Raw genomic sequence first — 18,064 nt, forward strand, 5'->3', positions numbered from 1 at the left:
TTGCATTGCACACCACATTATCATGACTAACCTCCCTCTGACTCACTTTTCTATTACACATTTGCAGTAGACAGTACAATGCTGGTGGATGTAGCCACTGACTCCTCTTCTGCTCAGGTTGGTTATTTTTCTTTGTCTTCAAAAGCAAAAATATGGTGGCGGCACAACAGTTCTATTCTGATACAGCCAGTCAAATGTCACTCACAGGAACCGCACCCTCAAGCAGTGGACCCTGCTGTTTGTTTTACTCTAAATTGGATCTAAATTCAAGGAAGCCTTTAAACTTGTGATACATGTGGCGCTAACCTGAAGAAACCACAATTGCCTAGAAACATGAACCAAGGAAACCTCTTGGTCTTTGTCTCAAAAATAGTTTATTAACAATGTTCATGTTGACTTCGATCAAACATTCACTACAACACTTTCTGTTTACAAAGCATTATTATAATGAGCCGTTCTATAAATCTGGATCTATGTCATTTCAAATACTTCCAGAGGAAAGAAAGAAAAAGTTAAACACTGAGCAGAAGCTGTTTCCAAAGATGTGTTGCACTGTAAAGACCCACGGATTACTCATGCATGCATCCACATCGCAAGGACAAATTTGATTTAGCACAATGTTATCTGCATACACATAGATAATATAGTACATGCTCTTGTAGTGATATGTTCAGCACTAGTCCCTCTGCTACTCTCGGAATGCCTTTGCCATTATGCTTTGCTTCTAGTTGTGAAAGTTATTTCTGCCAAACTCAAATTTCCAAGAAATCCTTGGCATTAAGCAAAAGTCAAGATTTATGTTCACTTGCGAACTCTTGATCTGAAACTGTTCACTGCTGCATCATTAGTGTGCTTGTTGTTGTCCATATTTGTGTGTACTGATTGCAATAATGCCCTCTCTCTTGAAAAGGACAAACTATACAAACAAATCGAGGTTCACCTCGTAGTCACCTACGAATTGTGTTACAGGTGACAGTTAATGATCTTGCCAGTCGGTAGCTTTAGGTGTGTTTACCGGCATTATAAGATGGTTGCATGCAACATCTACGATATTGTTTTTGCACCATTCACCCTCCATGCAGACAAAGGGACATGTACGGTGTAAGAATGAGCAAGACAGGCAGAGAAAAGGAATGCAGTGAAGAGTCTGTGCCTGAGGACAGCTGCTGGGCCTTTGAAGCACCAAACCAATATGCTAACAGGTTAAGTTCACAACATGAGCCAGGCTGGGACCAGACCAGACTGGGATGGTCTCCAAAGGCTGCTAGACAACAAATGTGAGGATCCACCCTTGACTCGCTTCAATCACTCAAGACATTAAATGTCACAGGTTTGATGCCGAGGACTAGAACAGATTTAGGTAGAAGACAGACACAGTTATACAAAATTACTGGTAGCAACAACTTCACAACATCAAGGAGCACATATGTATGGCTGCTGTTTTCTCTCATGTCAAGTTCATTTTCCCACGATTCATTCAGACACACAACTGCGTGATGTAATTTGCCATAACACAACTAGAAGAGATGAGATCACATTACGTGAAGATGATCTTCAATCTTCATATTTCAGCTAAGCCCTAAATCAACTAATGACACCTTTTATCTGTTAAACAGAAAGGTCAATCTTGAATTAGTGTTAGGTTGTTGAAGAGCAGCCGGTCTATCTGGTCTGGAAGAGAACACTCAAGGCACACCAGAACAGAGAAGGCACCGGGGGAAAAACAAACTCCTCATGCACAATTTGTCTCCTCGCAAACATGAAAAGAATGTTGACCCGCTGGAAACGTTTGCACGCGAAGGCTAACAGCTCTAACAAGACACGATTTCCAAGAGTGGGCAAACCCGTTCAACACAGATTCCAACAGCGGGTGTAGCTTGCATTGCAGCAGAGCTGAACTCAGTCACTCGCAATAAATAAACAACAGACCAGGCCTCTGCCTCTACACCGTTTCTGTTTAAGCTGTGTCACCTCCCTGTTGGTGCACAGCCATTGTGCATAGTTGAGTCTTACTGGCTTTTGTCTCGACTGGCCAGTTCTCATCCCCCTACTACACAGATTAGCGACAGTTACGAGAGATGCATGTGAATAATCTGGTATGTAACAGAGAGATCCCTCCTTTGTTGACTGTTGATGACATTACAGGGGCAGCTACCATCTTTATCTCACTGAAAGCAGCCTGAGCATCAACAACCGTGAGGGATGTTTGTTGTGCTTGACAGCACTGAAAGCCTAAGTTATGGTGTTGCTCAGGTTTTACAAAGACATCACTGATAATGGAGAGTTCCCCAGCTGAAATGTTAGCTGGCTGACTAACAGTGGTGTACAAAACTTAAAAAAGGCACTAGCTGTTATGGCCCAATGAATCCTGCAGCATCTTTCATCACAAAAAGCTACCATGATAAACAGAACTGATAGTTAACAGGACTGTTTGGACAAGAATCTCCTCAAAAAAGACTAGCAAGGAAGGACGCGGCTCACCCAAGCTCATGAAGAACATACAAATATGTGCATCTATCACTGCTTTGATACATTACAAATACAAAAGGAGGGGAAAACATTCTATGTGTAAAGACAAGTTTGGAAAAAAAAGAAAAGCAAATCATCAAGGAAGTTTAAACATCAATTTCTAACCACAGATGTAATATAGATAAAGTCCATTTCCTGTGTTAAATCTGTTTTTGCATTCAATTCACCTGCCTGCCTCTTTCCATTAAATGAAAGATACAGTACAACGATGCCATTTGGTAAAAGGTCAGTCCTTCCATATGTTGTTTTCCTCCTATTGTTCACTTGATTCTGTGGTGTCTGGACTGGCCGGCTGGACCCACTGCTCACAGAAGTGTGCAGCCGCTTCTCTTCTTGCGCTTGCGGACCTGCAGCGCTGCTCTTGTGGCCATCTCAAACACTTCCCGCACGCCGTCCTTGGTCTTGGCTGAGCACTCCAGGTAGCCAAAAGCACTGATCCTGTTAGCCATGTCTCTGCCTTCCTCTATCTTCACCGGCTCCTGCATGGTTAGATCAGATTACATGAGAACCACATGGAGTGAAACAGATGTAGCTGTGTTTTATGACTCACTACATATCGAGCTGTCGACGTGTTGCTGTATGTCACAGTGGTGTGGCGTGACCTTCTGACAGTGACTCAAGGTTTCTTTGATTACAGTGTGACTGAAACAGCAGGTGAGTCAAAACTCAATGACAGGTAGGAAGATTGTAGTGCAATTAATTCAATTACACTGAGAAATGTTGATTGAATAAATAGTTTCTTTTTATCTTCTAATTTTAGAAAATAAATATCCATCCATCCATTTTCTACCGCTTATCCTGTTAAGGGTCGCAGGGGGGCTGGAGCCTATCCCAGTAGCTTTTGGGCGAGAGGCGGGGTTCACCCTGAATGGGTCACCAGTCCATCACAGGGCCAACACATAGAGACAGACAACCATTCACACTCACAGCCACACCTACAGTGAATTTAGAGTATCAATCAGCCTCGTCCCCTCTTGATGTCTTTGGACTGTGGGAGGAAGCTGGAGTACCAGAGAGAACCCACACAGGAACAGGGAGAACATGCAGATTCCACACAGAAAGATCCCGTGCTCCAGCCGGGGCTTGAACCCAGAACCTTCTTGCTGTGAGGCGACAGTGCTGACCGCTGCACCACCGTGCCACAGGAGACTAAATGTATTCAACTGAAATAAATAAATAAATAAATATATATATATATATATATATATATATATATATGCAACATTTTTATATATTGTCTTGTTGCAAAAATTGCAAAGACAATTATTGTAGTTCTTCAACTAATTACACACAATTCCCTTTTCTGACTATGATCTCACAAATTTGTGAATTAAAAAAAATACACTGCAACACTCCTCTCTTTGTATACAATCATTCCTGGGAAAGATGTGTTCTCTGTTGCTCTCTCTGCCCTTTCTCTCCCACATAAGCGTCTAAGGATTGACGATGTAAAACCATTTATATGAATGAACTGGACTGAATGGTTTTCTTTGAATTTTTAAGACTGAAATGATTCAGCACCAATATATAAAACCATTTTTTAAGCTCTTTTGTTTTTTACAGGCTTTATCTTATCAATTTTCAGATCAAAATTAGCCTGTTCCTTCAAAAACATGGGAGGTGAACCAAAAAAATGCAATGACCTGCAGGGATCTTTCCCTCCTGATTTCATGGACCTGCAGGTGGCCAGTGGAGACAACTCCTAGGGTGGAGTCTTGCAGCAGAAAAGTTAACTTCACCTCACACAAGTGCAGGCAATGGAACATCAGACAGCAACACACTGCAAATATGCAGCCATTTCTGATGGATTACTTTGTAATATGAGCAGGATAATTCAACTGTCCAATAATAATATAGTTATAGTTGAGTTTTTAATATGAACCACTGCAGTGATTTAGAGGTTTAAGAGTGAAGCTTTAAAACTCATGAATCTGTTACTGGTTGTATTATTGGCTATGTTTACATGGACGGCAATATTCTGTTATTGACCTGATAAAGACAACACTCTGAATAAGATGCTGCCATGTAAAGAGCATTTAACGACAACCTTAGCCCGCATTAAGGTCACAGTGAGTGAGTAATAATCAGATTAGTACACGCATTATTCTGATCTTTGTTGCATTATTCTGATCTTTGCAGGCACGTATACATCTCATTGACACCATGTTGCCCTAACAAAGTCAAACTACTTCACAATGCAGCTGCAGCTTCCAGACTTGACAAGCTGCTTTCTTCATTACTGGCTGGACACCACTCATTGGGACATGACAGACACAGTTCCAGGTCACCTCCCAGAAGGACACTCAGACATAGAACTTAGGGATGTAAAGTGGACAGGCGTCTTCACTCATCAGTTGGACTTTGTAGCATGTAAGCAGGAAAATGAATGGAATATCATTTCAGAAAATACTGTAAAAAGTTCTTATATTTTTTCCATTTAGTTTTAGGTCGACAGTTGGATTATTGCTGCCCATCTAAAAGCAGCCACCGTCTGACATACTTGAGGGAAAACCCTTTGTAACTTATTAGATATTTATACATTTAGAACACAGTACTTCCTCGACAGCAAGAATTGAATCCCATGAAAAGTTTGACCTTTTGGTGCCTACTTGTTCTTGATTACATCACTGCACAGCTCTTTGACCCTGGGGGGCCTTCTGTACCTGCTTCATCTTGGCCAGCTCTCTCCGTGTGTGCTCATCATTCCTCAGGTCCTTTTTGTTCCCTACCAGGATGATGGGAACATTGGGACAGAAGTGCTTCACCTCAGGCGTCCACTTCTCGGGAATATTTTCTGTCCCAGGAGAGACACGGAGTGAGGAGAAATACCAGAGAGGGTGGGTGGGGCTATAAAAAGAGTCCAGCAGTGCAGAATCCACTGCTTGCAGAACACTTCTCGTGATGGATAGCTCTGCAGACTGCTCAAGGCAAAGATGATTTTAGCTGCACTAATCCCACTTCCCATTAAGTCCATTAAGACATTTATCAAACTTCATAAACGAATATGAGTTGCTTGAATTCAATGTAGAGGAAAACATCGCACCAAATATTGCTTTAATAAAGACAGTCATGCGTATCATTAGTGTCATCCAGGTTGATCAAATTCAGAACATAAATCGTATTAAAAGAGTTACCTAAACTGTCGGGGCTGTCAATGGAGAAGCACATGAGGATGACGTCTGTGTCAGGGTAGGAGAGAGGCCTCAACCTGTCGTAGTCCTCTTGGCCAGCAGTATCCCACAAGGCCAACTCCACCTGTCAGAGAGCGAAAGACAAAGCGTGTAATCACAACATCCCATTATTTTAGGTCATTTAGTGAATGCTTTTATCCAAAGCAACTTGCGATCTCACATTTTCTCCAAAGTGGAACCAGCTGCTAAACATACTCTTTGTCATTTAAGACCTTAGACAGGACACAATGTTGTTTTTCAAAGAAACAATGAGAAGTCTGAAAAAAGCTCCAGGTGTAGTATGAACAGATGTGCCTTTCGTCTCCACTGGAAGCTGGCAGTGGCTCAGATGCTCTAAGAGAAGCAGGGACCCTGCTCCACTGCTGTGGTGAGATGAGGTTTGGAATCTGACCATAGTTTGCTGGTAGGGGGGCGCAGACTGATGTACAGCTTTGTAGCTTTACTGATCGTAAAGAGATAGTTCACCCAAAAACAAAACTGCAGCCGCAACCTACTCGCCCTCATGCTGATGGAAGGTCAGGAGTTTTTAGTGCATTGATTCACTACTTTCTTGAAGGCTTTATAACATGCACACAACTTCTGGGCTAAAAATGAAAATGAGTCGGCCAAGTAGAGAAGATGTTTTGGTGGTCACCGATTTGGATGAATACACAAACGAACGTCACTACATCATTAGTGATGGAGTGTACTTTCTCATCCGCTGAGAGCTATGACATATGAACCTTGGGGTCTGTGGAGTGTCTGAGTAATTTTCCCAAAGGCTTTTAATACCAGGAGGCAACCTCGGAACATTTAAATCTCATTTTTCCACATATAACTCACATTTTGATCATTACTTTTTATGTTTCACCAAAGTCGTTTGAGGGAAATTGTGTATGCAGACATTTGCTTCCCTCATCATCAGTGCAGCTCAGACTTAATCAGCGTCTTATGTCTGTTGTCAGTGTTGTGGAAATTAACTTGAGGACTGGCCTCATCCCATCACGCCACTGATTAATTCCATTAGGGAAAGTGGGAGATTAGCAAGCATCAAACCACTACCTTCTGTGCCTCTACAGGCAAACAGCAGCTAGTTCTCAGTCAACTGACTCAGTACATTCAAAATAAGAGAAAAAAAAACTTTTCAAAATAAACTCAACTTTACTTAATGACACAAGATAATGGTGTGCCCACAGAGGCATCAGTCAACAGTCCCAAAATAAAGGTCTGCACAGGCGGAGGGTGGGAGGTGGAAGCTGAGAGAATACGTGAGCAATCAGAGCTGCAGTGTTCCCACCGGACTTGTTGTACGCTCCAGACTTTTGGGAGAAAAAGAGGGGAAGAAGAGCTATTTTTAGGACATGCCCAATTCAGTGACAGCAAAAGAGCGGAATGTTTTAACTCAAATTCAATCCAGCTTGTTATATAATGGTCTGATTCTTGCGGGACCAGCAAACCTGAACTCAAGCCGACACACTCGCACACTTGAACACACAAAAACCAACTCCCTCTGGACCAATGTCCATCATTTTCCCTGATAGCTGTTAGCCATTCCTCGCCCACCCCCCAGCTATAAGCAGCCTGTAATGAGAGAAGTTAATCATACACGAGGAGGATCCTGTGGGATGAGGGGGACTGCGAGGAGACATCCATGTTTCCTGTCTGAACAGGAAACTGGGAAGTAGAGTAATTTCCTGTTTTGCCAAGTGGTGATCCTGCAGCAGTGGCCAGCGCAAGAGAACAAATCCCTTCGACTTAAAAAGCCATCTGCAGCTCAGACTGGACCATCGCTGACTCTGACTTCAAGACGTCCCACTCTCTCACCAGTAGGACTTAAATGGAGTTGTTTTGCTAAGTCTGATTGTTCACAAAACCACTCCTTAAACATAACTGGAAAAAAACAACAGGCGAGTCAACCTTTAGACCTCTCCACAAGGCCAATAGACAAAACTAATAAGGAATGTTTTAACAGTGCATTTGTCTGCTCTCTTGTTAGATGGATGTTCATCTAATGGCATTATATCACCTAGTTCACACTCCATTACTGTCTGATGTTAAAACCTATCTAAAAATATCATCCTGGTTTTTGGAATACATTTGAATACCATACACTGTATTCAATAAGCTCATCATTTGGTCCTCATTCTATAAGCTGTTCTTCAAGGAAGTAACAAAGTTTGAGGGAGATAGCAGCAGGAGCTAAAATGAGTTGGGCTGAAAGACGGTAAAAAGATGTGGATGGATCCTGCACTTCTAGAGCACCAGCTTCTTGAACACAGCCTTTGCTTGGATTCAATGGGGAGGTTAAATATTGCAACTTTAAGGACAGAGTTGGCTTGAAGAAAATGTTTGTACGAACCTGTTTGCCATCAACCTCGATGTCAGCTATGTAGTTCTCAAACACTGTTGGGACGTAGACCTCAGGAAACTGGTCTTTGCTGAAAACAATGAGGAGACATGTTTTCCCACAAGCTCCATCCCCGACAATTACCAGCTTCTTCCGAATGGCTGCCATCTCTGTTGGGAAACAAGAGGAAGGGTTTTTCCATAAAGTTGTCAAAAACAGATATTCAGATGGGAAAGCTGACTGCCAAAATTATCAGCAGAACTGCAAAGGGAAAAAGAAACTTTCACAGTTCAGTCTGAAATTTCATATTTTGACAGCCAGGTGTTTGTTCTCTTCTACAGGTACTTAGATTATCTGAAGACTTTGCAGTAACAAGATCAATCGTATCAAACAAAAACTTTTTTTCCAGAAACCACTCTGACTGACTGTGTGGCATGACATTATACCTGAGGGAGGCCATCTTGATCTGCAGGTTGTCAGCTGCAGTCACAGACCCTGAATATGCAACACCAAATCTAGACTACAAAGCTTCACAAGGAACAGAAGAGGAGGAGGAAAGAAATAGAGGGGTGAGGGAGAGAAGAAAGAGGGAGGTAGAGACAAGCTGGGACATGAAGGAATGTGCTATCAGGCTGTTCACTTTGGTTCCGCCCTCTTTGTTTCTCTCTGCAATGAGCGTGGAAATGACGAGCGTCCAGGAAATCAGGGCAGCTGGCGAAGCACTTGGAGGTGCCCTAAAAAGCAGCACAAACTACTCTGCTTTTGATCTCTCCTAACGCCCTGACAGCTGATAATATCCTGATCTTATCACAATAACGTGCATGCTGTGCTCATCCTTCGATGAGTTTCAGCAAACAGCAGACTTGTTTAAAAATACCATGTGAGCCTCCAATCAGACAGATCTAGATCATACCTCCAACAAGCTTTACATTTTACAGCTATGCTTCAAGCTTGAAAACCATGAAGCTTTGCTGGTTTACTGTGCACAAAATACAAGACACTGAAACAACTGAACCAAGACACAATTCTGCAACAGCCCTGGAGGAGAGGACTGGTTTAGCTGGTGTATGTGTATGTGTGTGTGTGTGTGTGTGTGTGTGTACTGCATGGGGATGGTTTAGCAATGCAGCTGATGGATGAGGCAGAGCCCTGCTGCCTGGGAACAGCTGTGCATATAGTCATTTGGCTCCACACCTCATCCACTTTCTGCCAGACAGTCTTGACAGCAATCCTCTTCACAAGGGCACACACTTATCCAAGGAAATTCATCTTTCAGTGCTGCAGGCAAAACTTTTGAGTTCTGACCTCACGCCCACTTTCAGTCTGTGCTTGGATTTACAGCAACATCCAACTTCTCGGTGATTAACATAAAACCATTACAGAAAAATCATTAATGTGAAATGAATGTGTGCAGTTGTTCAGGTGCTCTGATGGATCAGTAGATTAATGTGCCTTACTTCAGTTAAGCAACACACGCAAGTTTTTAGTCAAAGACTTTCTTAACATGCAAGGATGGTATTACGTGCATTGTGTAATGGGTTAGTTAGTGTTGAGGTCTATATTAGATCATGTGCATACAAATTCATATACACTTTTTACAGTGATTTTATACATAAGCATTTTAAACTTGATTTCGAAAATGTAACAACGGTGCATTCATGAAAATAACTTCTTAATCTTTTGTGTGGTATAAACAATACAGGAAGTAAAACAGTTTATAGTGCAGTTTAAAAGAAATAATTGTTAAGCACATAGGAATGGGTCCAAAACCCAGAAATAACTTGGCCTTTGGTTCCCTCGTCTTCAGGTCATTAAGTTTTAATCCACAATGAGTTTATGGTTACATGTCTGAATTATGTTCTGTTGTTAATACAAGCTTGGTTTATTTTAACTCTTTCTTCTACAGCATAAAATGTGTCCATAAATATGGTGCTAATGAGACATTTATGTTCTATAGTGGTGGTTTCTGCTAACAAATAGCTACTTGTTGTGACACTGAAGTCATTTGTCTGCAGTGTAGTTGGTTCATAGCTTAACCTTTGTACTTACTGGTATTGTAATACCTAATGTGTTTTAAAAGAAATGGACCTATAGCTGCTGACAGATTTTAAACTGAGAGACTGCACTGGAACAATAGTCATCTTCATCTGCAGGTGCAAATGCTCCTGATATCTGATTTGATCCAACAAAAAAGGACATCTGATAAGAGAAAAACAACTCCTGTTTTTCTTCGTCAAGTAGGATTAATAGTGGAGTGAATAGTGATTGCGGAGAAACACTGCGGGTGAGCGTGAACCAGAGGAAGATGAACAAGATGATGGGTTCAGAGCCAAACAGTGGGAGACAGCAGCACCAAGGCCTCAGAGGCTCACCCTGTGAAACAAAACAATCAACTTCCTGTACTGTGAAGCCTGGGCGGAGCTTTTGGCTGGAGTTCTGTTTGGACAGGCCTAAGCAGAGCCAGGACACGAAGAGGGCTGCCAGAGGCGAAGCAACACATGCAAGATCGCACGCATGCTTTCTTACACATGCATACACATGTACACAGTCTCCCTCTCTCTGCACAACACAATAGGCCCTTTCACTGGGACCGTTCAAGGCGGGAGGGTTAGGCAGTTATTCTGCCTTGCCATTTTGTGTAAAACACATGAAAATGGAATGGGGGCATCTTTGTTCCCTTGTTATGCTGGCAGCGGAGGAAACCTTAGTCATGTGGTTGAACTGAAATCTGTGTAAAATGGCGAACAATGTCACACAGACACTCGTGATGCACGGCGAGTCTGATTCTGTGACAATATATAAATTAACATGTTTAGGCAGCATTATGCTTCAGGTTAAACAAGCATGGGGCACGATGACGGCGTCTTTACCTTTGTAGTAAACAAACAAAGCATGTGCCAAGTGCAACTCCCCCCTCTCACCTACTTTAATTTAATCTCCTTCATGCTGCTTCCTCAGCACAGCACCTGTCAGATAGATGCTAGTGGCTCTGCTAGTATGTTTACATAATATTATGTTGTTATATTGCTTATTACTATACTAATGCAAGTGGGACCTGCTGCTGTGACCATGTTGTTGGCATAAGCTGCTGATGTAGGCGGCTTTTAATTTGCCGGAACAGGTCACAGTTATGAATACCAGTTCAGCATGTTTCATAAAATCATGCTGGTTTCAGCTCATACACTGGACTGTCAAAATGGTAAACTGACCCAAGTCGAGCTTGGAGGTCAGGAATATGTGGAGTGTCTGAAGGAGCAAATTGGCAAAAGGAAATTATGCATGCAAATATCCCATGTAGCCTGAATACTCTGATTACCTGTGACTAATGCCCTCAATTTAGGCACTAATGGATACTAATGACAGCAACAATGGAGCAGGAAGTTTTGATGGTTGCCCGCGGTAACCCATTTAAATTGTAATCCAGATAATTCCTGGTCATCATGACTCAGCCAGCAGAAACTACCATTGACTGATCTCAACCTGGTTCAAAGTGATGTGAATAGACAACAATGATCTGTGACCAGTGTTAGTTGGCTTTGACCTTTGACCTCTACGCTACTGAATGGAAGTAAAAGGTGTGACTGGCCCTGTGCAGACCTGTATTAACATGCATCTTGGCCGATCCAATTAGAAGTGGACACTGCTCTTAACATGGGACTTTACACCTGGCATTAGGGTGAATATACACATGCCATACACATATGGGGTAGGTGTAGGGCTGGCAAATACAAACGTAATTTGTTTTTGCCTGACAGGAGGCCGTTTACAAGAGGGTAGAAATGAAGCAATGCAGACTGGACCGTATTCCAGGCACGACTCATAAAAAGCCATGTGCTCATCGGTACCCTCACAAATCTGTGCTCACATTTAAATAATCTCATCAGATTCATAAATCGTGACCATGGATTACGGATATCAGAAATAACTCCTCAATTGGTTCTGACCAAAACAGTTCAATATCATTCTGTCAGCTCTACATAAACAGCGCTTGGCTCAGGGTGTAGACACTTTCATTTACCTGTCACAATTACTCTACACAGCATAACTGAGATGTATCCTGTAGAGCAGATATGCTACAACACATTCATACAGCCGCCAATCATGCTGAAGTCAACTGAGGACCAACAGTGACTGTGAGACAGCAGCAGCACAGAGTTACAAATTCAAATTCAAGAGACAAACTGTAAGAAACCCAATGTTTTATTTGATTCATCGAATGCCAGGCATGTATTTTCCTTCAAAGTGCAAATAATGTTTAAAAAGCCCAAATACATCTATACAGGCACAATAATGACGATGTGAAAAATGTAAGTTTTGATAAAACACATCATAATTTCATTTTCTTCCTCCTTTTCACACAACTTGCAAAACGACCTTTGGAATATGCTGAGATGCAATGCTATGTCATCACCAATAAGGCATAAACCAATATGTCAGAATATTATTTCCAAAATTATTTCCATAAACATAACTTCTTTATTTCCTTTTTAAACTAATGCTGAAGCCAGAGTTGTTGTCAGCACAGACAGATCTATATACACCACAGACTGTTTGTTTTGCTGTTAATTTATGTGTCTGGGTTTGTTCCGCAGGAATGTAAATGACCAGACAGGCAAATGAAATATTCATTCATTCTTACCAATGAACTCCTAAGAGGTGAAAATTAAAACCATTCTGATCAAACACTGAGATTTTTAGTTGGTTATTAAAATCAGCCAGGGAACAGAAAGCGATTTATTACAAATAAACAGCCAAACAACAAATGTCTGTGTTGACACAATATGGATAAAAGGCGACATCCATTTCCCGACTGGGTGTTTTATATTGACACAGTAAAGATACAACCAGTTCATCAAAAATAATCTAAAGGGTAAATTAAAGGCGAAAATAGTCGTCAGATTCAAACAAGTAGATAGTTAGGGAAAAAAATAAAGACTGGACTTTGTGGCAGGAAGTTCATTGAAAACTTTATCGGAAGAACACACATAAAAGCGAATTGTCACTACTTCCTACAACTATGTAAGCAATGTGCTGGGTTAATGAACACACCACCTCTTTCTTCCTCTAAGGAGGTTTCCTGAGGCTTAGGGGCCAACGGGAGTTATGCAACAAGCTGATCTAAGTTAGCACAGAGCAGATCGTGACCCCGACTGGCGGAGTAAAGCTGCCTCTCACTCCACGTATGAGAGGAGTATAGCAGCAACAATACACAACCGAGTACCAACCAATAAAAAGGCCTTTTGTAGCTGGGATGATGACGACTGTGTGCCACTGAGGTCCTGCAAACATTTCACCGGAAATTATTCCTTTAAAGTGATTGTTTTGCTTGTTTAACAGATTCTCCAGGATTGCACTTTTCTTTTATGTACTTCACTAACCACAGCGAGACGAGAGTTGAGATCATCTCTCATTGTAAAGTCGCTGCCTTGCTTTTTTTTTTTTTCCAGCTGAATTATTGCACAGGAGTTGTCAAGGAGTTCAGTCCAACTCTGGTTGCAGATAAAAGCTTCATAACTTCCAGAGTAATAAAAGCCAGGCTGGATTTTGGTCACCCAGAGATTACAATTCTAGCCTGGATTTCTGTAGAGAAAAAAAAAAAAAAGGCTTCATATAATATACTTCAGACACACGTTTTTCGTTTTTTATCTGTTAAGTCTCATGGAAGCTGACATGCTTCTGTCTCTCAAAAATAGACGCCTTCTTCAGATCTGGGTAGCTGAAAGCATGCAAGCAATTTCTGGAACTCCGCAAACTCTGCCTGTCTGATAAATGGGCCAAAGTTTATAAGCTGGCAGAGGCTGCTGGTGAGAGAGAGCAGACCGCCTGAGACACCAGCTGTCTGCACCACCTTAGCCCTGACGTGAAAACATCTTATCGGCTAAATCTGACAGGGAAAAACAGATCACATGGAGGATCAGACACTCTCCAATTCTAATCTTACCAGAAAGCTTCACACTGTATCAGGTCAAGAATTTTGAGTTTTCACTGCAATTATAGACACAGGGTAGAGTTTAAACTGTGGTCTGAAGAGCACAAAACTCAGACGTCAGTGCTGCTGAGCTCTCTTACACAACAGGAGGACTACACACAGCAGATCAGGTCAGGCTTTCCCATTCTTTGGGGCGTATGTGACAAACACACCAGCTCTTAGTCTTACTGAGTCACTGCTTTCCTGGTTCACCCAAGAAAATGCTCAAATGTCCCAATTGTCAGCCAGCCCACTAAATAAAATTAGGCATTAAGTAACCTCAGATAAAGCTGTTAATGCACAAAAAGTTTTTATTTTATGATAATCTAAACTTAATGTAACATACTTTATTTATTTTGAAAAATACATTAAAGGTAGAGTTGTACATTTGTGGAATATCATTATTTTAATAGCTTCCATCCCAAGAGAGAGCTACATATGTTGGAAGGTGAATTTTGTTTTATTTTTTTTGTAGTTAACTGCTTTCCAAATTTCATTGTTTGAGCTAAGCTAAACAAAAAAAATGGCCATGTCTATGACATTGCTGCACTGACAAAGAATTGGCATCAAGGTTCTGTTTTAACTCTTCGCAAATAACTCGCAAAATATAAACCGAATCCTTCAACTTCAAATGGTTGGAGCATTCTCAACAACACCGTCAGGGCGATCACGGGTGGCTCACGGCTGGAGCTGACCATTGTCAAGAGAATGACTGCAGCCTGGTCACCTTCACGGCTTCTGTCTGGCAGCTATGAATTTATAAATACATCCGAGGAACAGGGTCACAGATACAACTGCCCATAAAGCCTATTGAGAGGTTGTAGGACAAGGCGGGACAGTCGAGTCAGTTGGTGGCCGCCGGAGCATGAGGACAGATGATGCACCGTCTGAGTTTGAGAGGACAGACACCTCATGAGTCATGGTGCACTTGTGTGCAGAAACCGAGGTGACAAACAACCAAAGAGGGCTGGCTGGCTGAGAGGATTTCCTTCAGCCTGGACAATAATCATCCCCCCTCAGCAAGCACAAGCTGCTGCAATGCTGGATTCTTTTCACAATCTATAACTAAGAAAGGGAGGACTTTTCTGTTTGCTGCACAAGGTGGCGTCTTAAAACTCCTTTTCTTTATCCGACTCGTGGTCTGGGAACAAAAGATGTCAAATTTACTGTATTGGAACTTTATTTTGGCTTTCAACTTTTGATCAAGTGAATTTTTCCTTCAAAATCGCTACATTATTAGAAAACGAGTGAAAATGCTTGTGATGCGTTTCGAGGGGTGGATGCTTTCCCAGAGTTTAATCATGCAGCACTAATATCAGTCTGTTAACAAAATTCTGGATTCATGTTCGGTCACTCGACAATTAATCGACTATTCTCTGCTCTAATGATGAAGTAATCAAAAGATTACTGATCAAAGGACAATTACACTCTTAAGAACTGGGACAAGCTCCATATCATTTGAACTGTGTGCCCTACTTTTCGACAATAACTTTCTGAAACAAAGACAATTTTATATTGAAGCCAAGGTTCTAAACTTTTGTAAATTTTTATTTCACGTTTCTATCCACTCCAGAGGCAGAGACGTAGATGATTTAGTGAACGACTGTATCAAGTTTTCAGAAAACCCTCAAGTTTATTGAGCAACTGTTTTCTTTTCTTATTTTGAACCCCAAACCTTCACAGGGCCAAACCTCTGCAGCTACTCTCCATTTATCTCACCAATTTCTTTTGTTGTTTTCTGACCTCTGTAAAAACTTTGACAAAAACTGACTAATTGATCAAAATGAGTAGAAATACATGTTAAGAGAAATGTAAAAGCTCAGTGAAAATGAAAGTGAAAGACTTCATGTATTTTGAGCTACGAAACCTGCCTAGGGGTTAAAAACTACAATCTGTATCATAATAACTGGAGATGCCCATGTTGATATGATCAGTTGATATGATATTTGTGTTTTGTTCACACTGGAAAAACATACAAACACTGAAAATTTGAAAAAGTAATCTTTTTCTATATTTCCAAAACATTTCGAAAAAAAAATTATGTTTCTACTGTTGTAGCGGATTGTTCATCCATGATTATGATCCCTTAATCTTCTGACTTGTGATTAATTAAAAGGATTTATTTGTTTGGGCTATAAAATTACATCACTGCCCCAAGTGCCACATGATTAACCATCCAAAAGCAAAACTAATTTTCACAGCAGGAGGCGTAGAGTGGTATTGCAGGATATTTCATCATCACAATAAAAAAAGTATCCTGATTATTTATAAGATCCCTGAATTAACTGAATCAACACAATTAAACGAGTAGTTTTGTTGCCATTGCTCTCAAATCCACCCCCCCCCCCCCCCAAACCCCCTCCGTGTTTCAGATGGTTTATAAATCATTACTGGCAGTTCACGTATGTTTCTGTACAAGAAGGGAGACTTTGATCATGAGGATATTAAGAGTTCCCAGGAATAGAAATGGCTCAGTGGGAGATTTACCATGCGGATTCTCAGCAGTTGGACGAACTGTCCACAGCAGCAGCAGCAGCAGCAGCAGTTAGGATCCGATCTGCTGCTGCTGCCCTCACTTACAAACTACCGTCAATGAAGCTATCAACAGTTGTGTCGAAACAAACCCTGACAACTACAACAGCTAAATACTTCCCAGTAAACCCCCAACACACAGAGATGGAACTAGCAGTTGAGCAGGAAAAGGGCGAATGTTAGTAGGAGGACAAGCCACCACCTTGTTCTTTCACCCAACTAAGTGAGTCATAATTGCTGTCGACTTGTGTCACAAACACCACATTTAGCTAAACTACCGTCTCGGTTCCTTCGTTACCTGCCGCCAGCCACTTGAGTCCTTTTTATTAGTGTTAGTTCCCGTTTGGTCTTCCTTCTTGGTCGTGACACACTCACTTCTTGCTGCAGTATTTGCTAATTTTACAGAGAGGGTGATGAGAAACGGGGGAGGCGAACAAGATCCTCCTACCGGACTGCCTTGCTAGCAGACGAGTACTTCCGTTTAAGGTTTTCAAAATAAAAGGCGTTTCGTGGCTTAGGCGACTTTTTCTTGCCTTGTCAAATTTATTTTATATTCATATATTTATCAATCATAGAAAAAAAAAACCTAGTAATTTAATCCAAGTAACTGCATCTTTAAGAAATTTGAGACGAACACAAGATGTACAAAAAGCTCTCACTGCTGTAATATAGTATAATAAGAAGAAGAAAGGAGAAGGGAGAAAAAAGAATGACAAAATAAATTCAAGGGGAAATTATTGCTTAAGCTTTAAGCATGTACAAGACAAGAGAAAATGGAGAAACACTTTAATGGAACATACACAAAAACAGCATTAGAGATTAACTGACTATTATATTTATCAATGGGTATAATCCTTTTAATCAAAGCAGAATTAGATGGCTTTATGGCATAAGAACATGAGAGAACTTAGAATGGCATTTATCTCAAGTAATGACCTTTTCAACATAGGGTATGAGAGGTTTTTTTTTTAATGATTGATGGCCCTAGTTTTTTTTTTTTTTTTTAATGTAAGATAGCTTAAAAGGTAACTTTACAGGGATCTGTTTGAATGTTCTCTCTTGACCTTGGATTTCAGACCCAAAAAAAGCCTCGTTTTTAAAATTCATTACATGTTGGCAAATATATCTACTCAGTACTTTCAGTTCCAGAAGAGCTCAATTTTACATTGTATATGTTAGGACTTCAATTCTATGCTTTAATGGACTTTATGATGTGTAGATAATTGTAGATTTTGACATTATGCAAGGTTCTCCCTGGATTCTATATTTTACATATTATAATATCTTTTGAACAAAGGTGGCAAAGGCTGTAGAATGTGCTTGGAATGCCTCTAGTCTTATCAGTTTAAGGGAATGAAATTGTGATGTGAGAGGGATCAAAAAGATAAAGGTTGTGACAAATGATGGTGGTGTTTTTTCTGCCTCAGGAATGAACTAAAATGGGATTTTTCATAAAATACAGTAACCAGAAATGCAAAGGTGGTGTGCCTTTGCGGTGGATAGCCAGGAACCTTATCA

General features: G+C 41.0%; 1 protein-coding gene and 1 long non-coding RNA gene across 2 annotated transcripts; one reads left to right on the forward strand and one right to left on the reverse strand.

The window, feature by feature from the left end:
• The first annotated feature begins 24 nt into the window (after positions 1-24).
• LOC147268397 (uncharacterized) lies at positions 25-3,367 on the forward strand. Its single transcript, XR_015112136.1, has 3 exons — positions 25-117; positions 3,167-3,183; positions 3,290-3,367. It is a non-coding gene; the product is annotated as an uncharacterized LOC147268397 (long non-coding RNA).
• Positions 1,609-17,009, reverse strand: LOC147268398 (rho-related GTP-binding protein RhoA-D). Its single transcript, XM_086199942.1, has 5 exons — positions 16,845-17,009; positions 8,059-8,216; positions 5,664-5,784; positions 5,193-5,323; positions 1,609-3,008 (listed from the first exon to the last, which is right to left on the reverse strand). The coding sequence occupies exons 2-5, from the start codon at positions 8,212-8,214 to the stop codon at positions 2,835-2,837; spliced, it is 582 nt and encodes a 193-aa protein (XP_086056068.1). The 5' UTR covers positions 8,215-8,216; positions 16,845-17,009; the 3' UTR covers positions 1,609-2,834.
• Positions 17,010-18,064: the final 1,055 nt, after the last annotated feature.

This window comes from Aulostomus chinensis, chromosome 3 (assembly GCF_037954235.1).
Source record: "Aulostomus chinensis isolate RoL2024-O1b breed Wild chromosome 3, RoL_Achi_v1.0, whole genome shotgun sequence".
Lineage (NCBI taxonomy): Eukaryota > Metazoa > Chordata > Actinopteri > Syngnathiformes > Aulostomidae > Aulostomus > Aulostomus chinensis.

Coding starts and splice junctions, on each gene's coding strand:
- LOC147268398 (XM_086199942.1), bottom strand. CDS start 8,214: ATGGCAGCCATTCGGAAGAAGCTGGTAATTGTCGGGGATGGAGCTTGT. Junction 5,324..5,663: donor TGACAGCCCCGACAGTTTAG/GTAACTCTTTTA, acceptor CTCCTGGGACAG/AAAATATTCCCGAGAAGTGG. Junction 3,009..5,192: donor AGCTGGCCAAGATGAAGCAG/GTACAGAAGGCC, acceptor CTAACCATGCAG/GAGCCGGTGAAGATAGAGGA.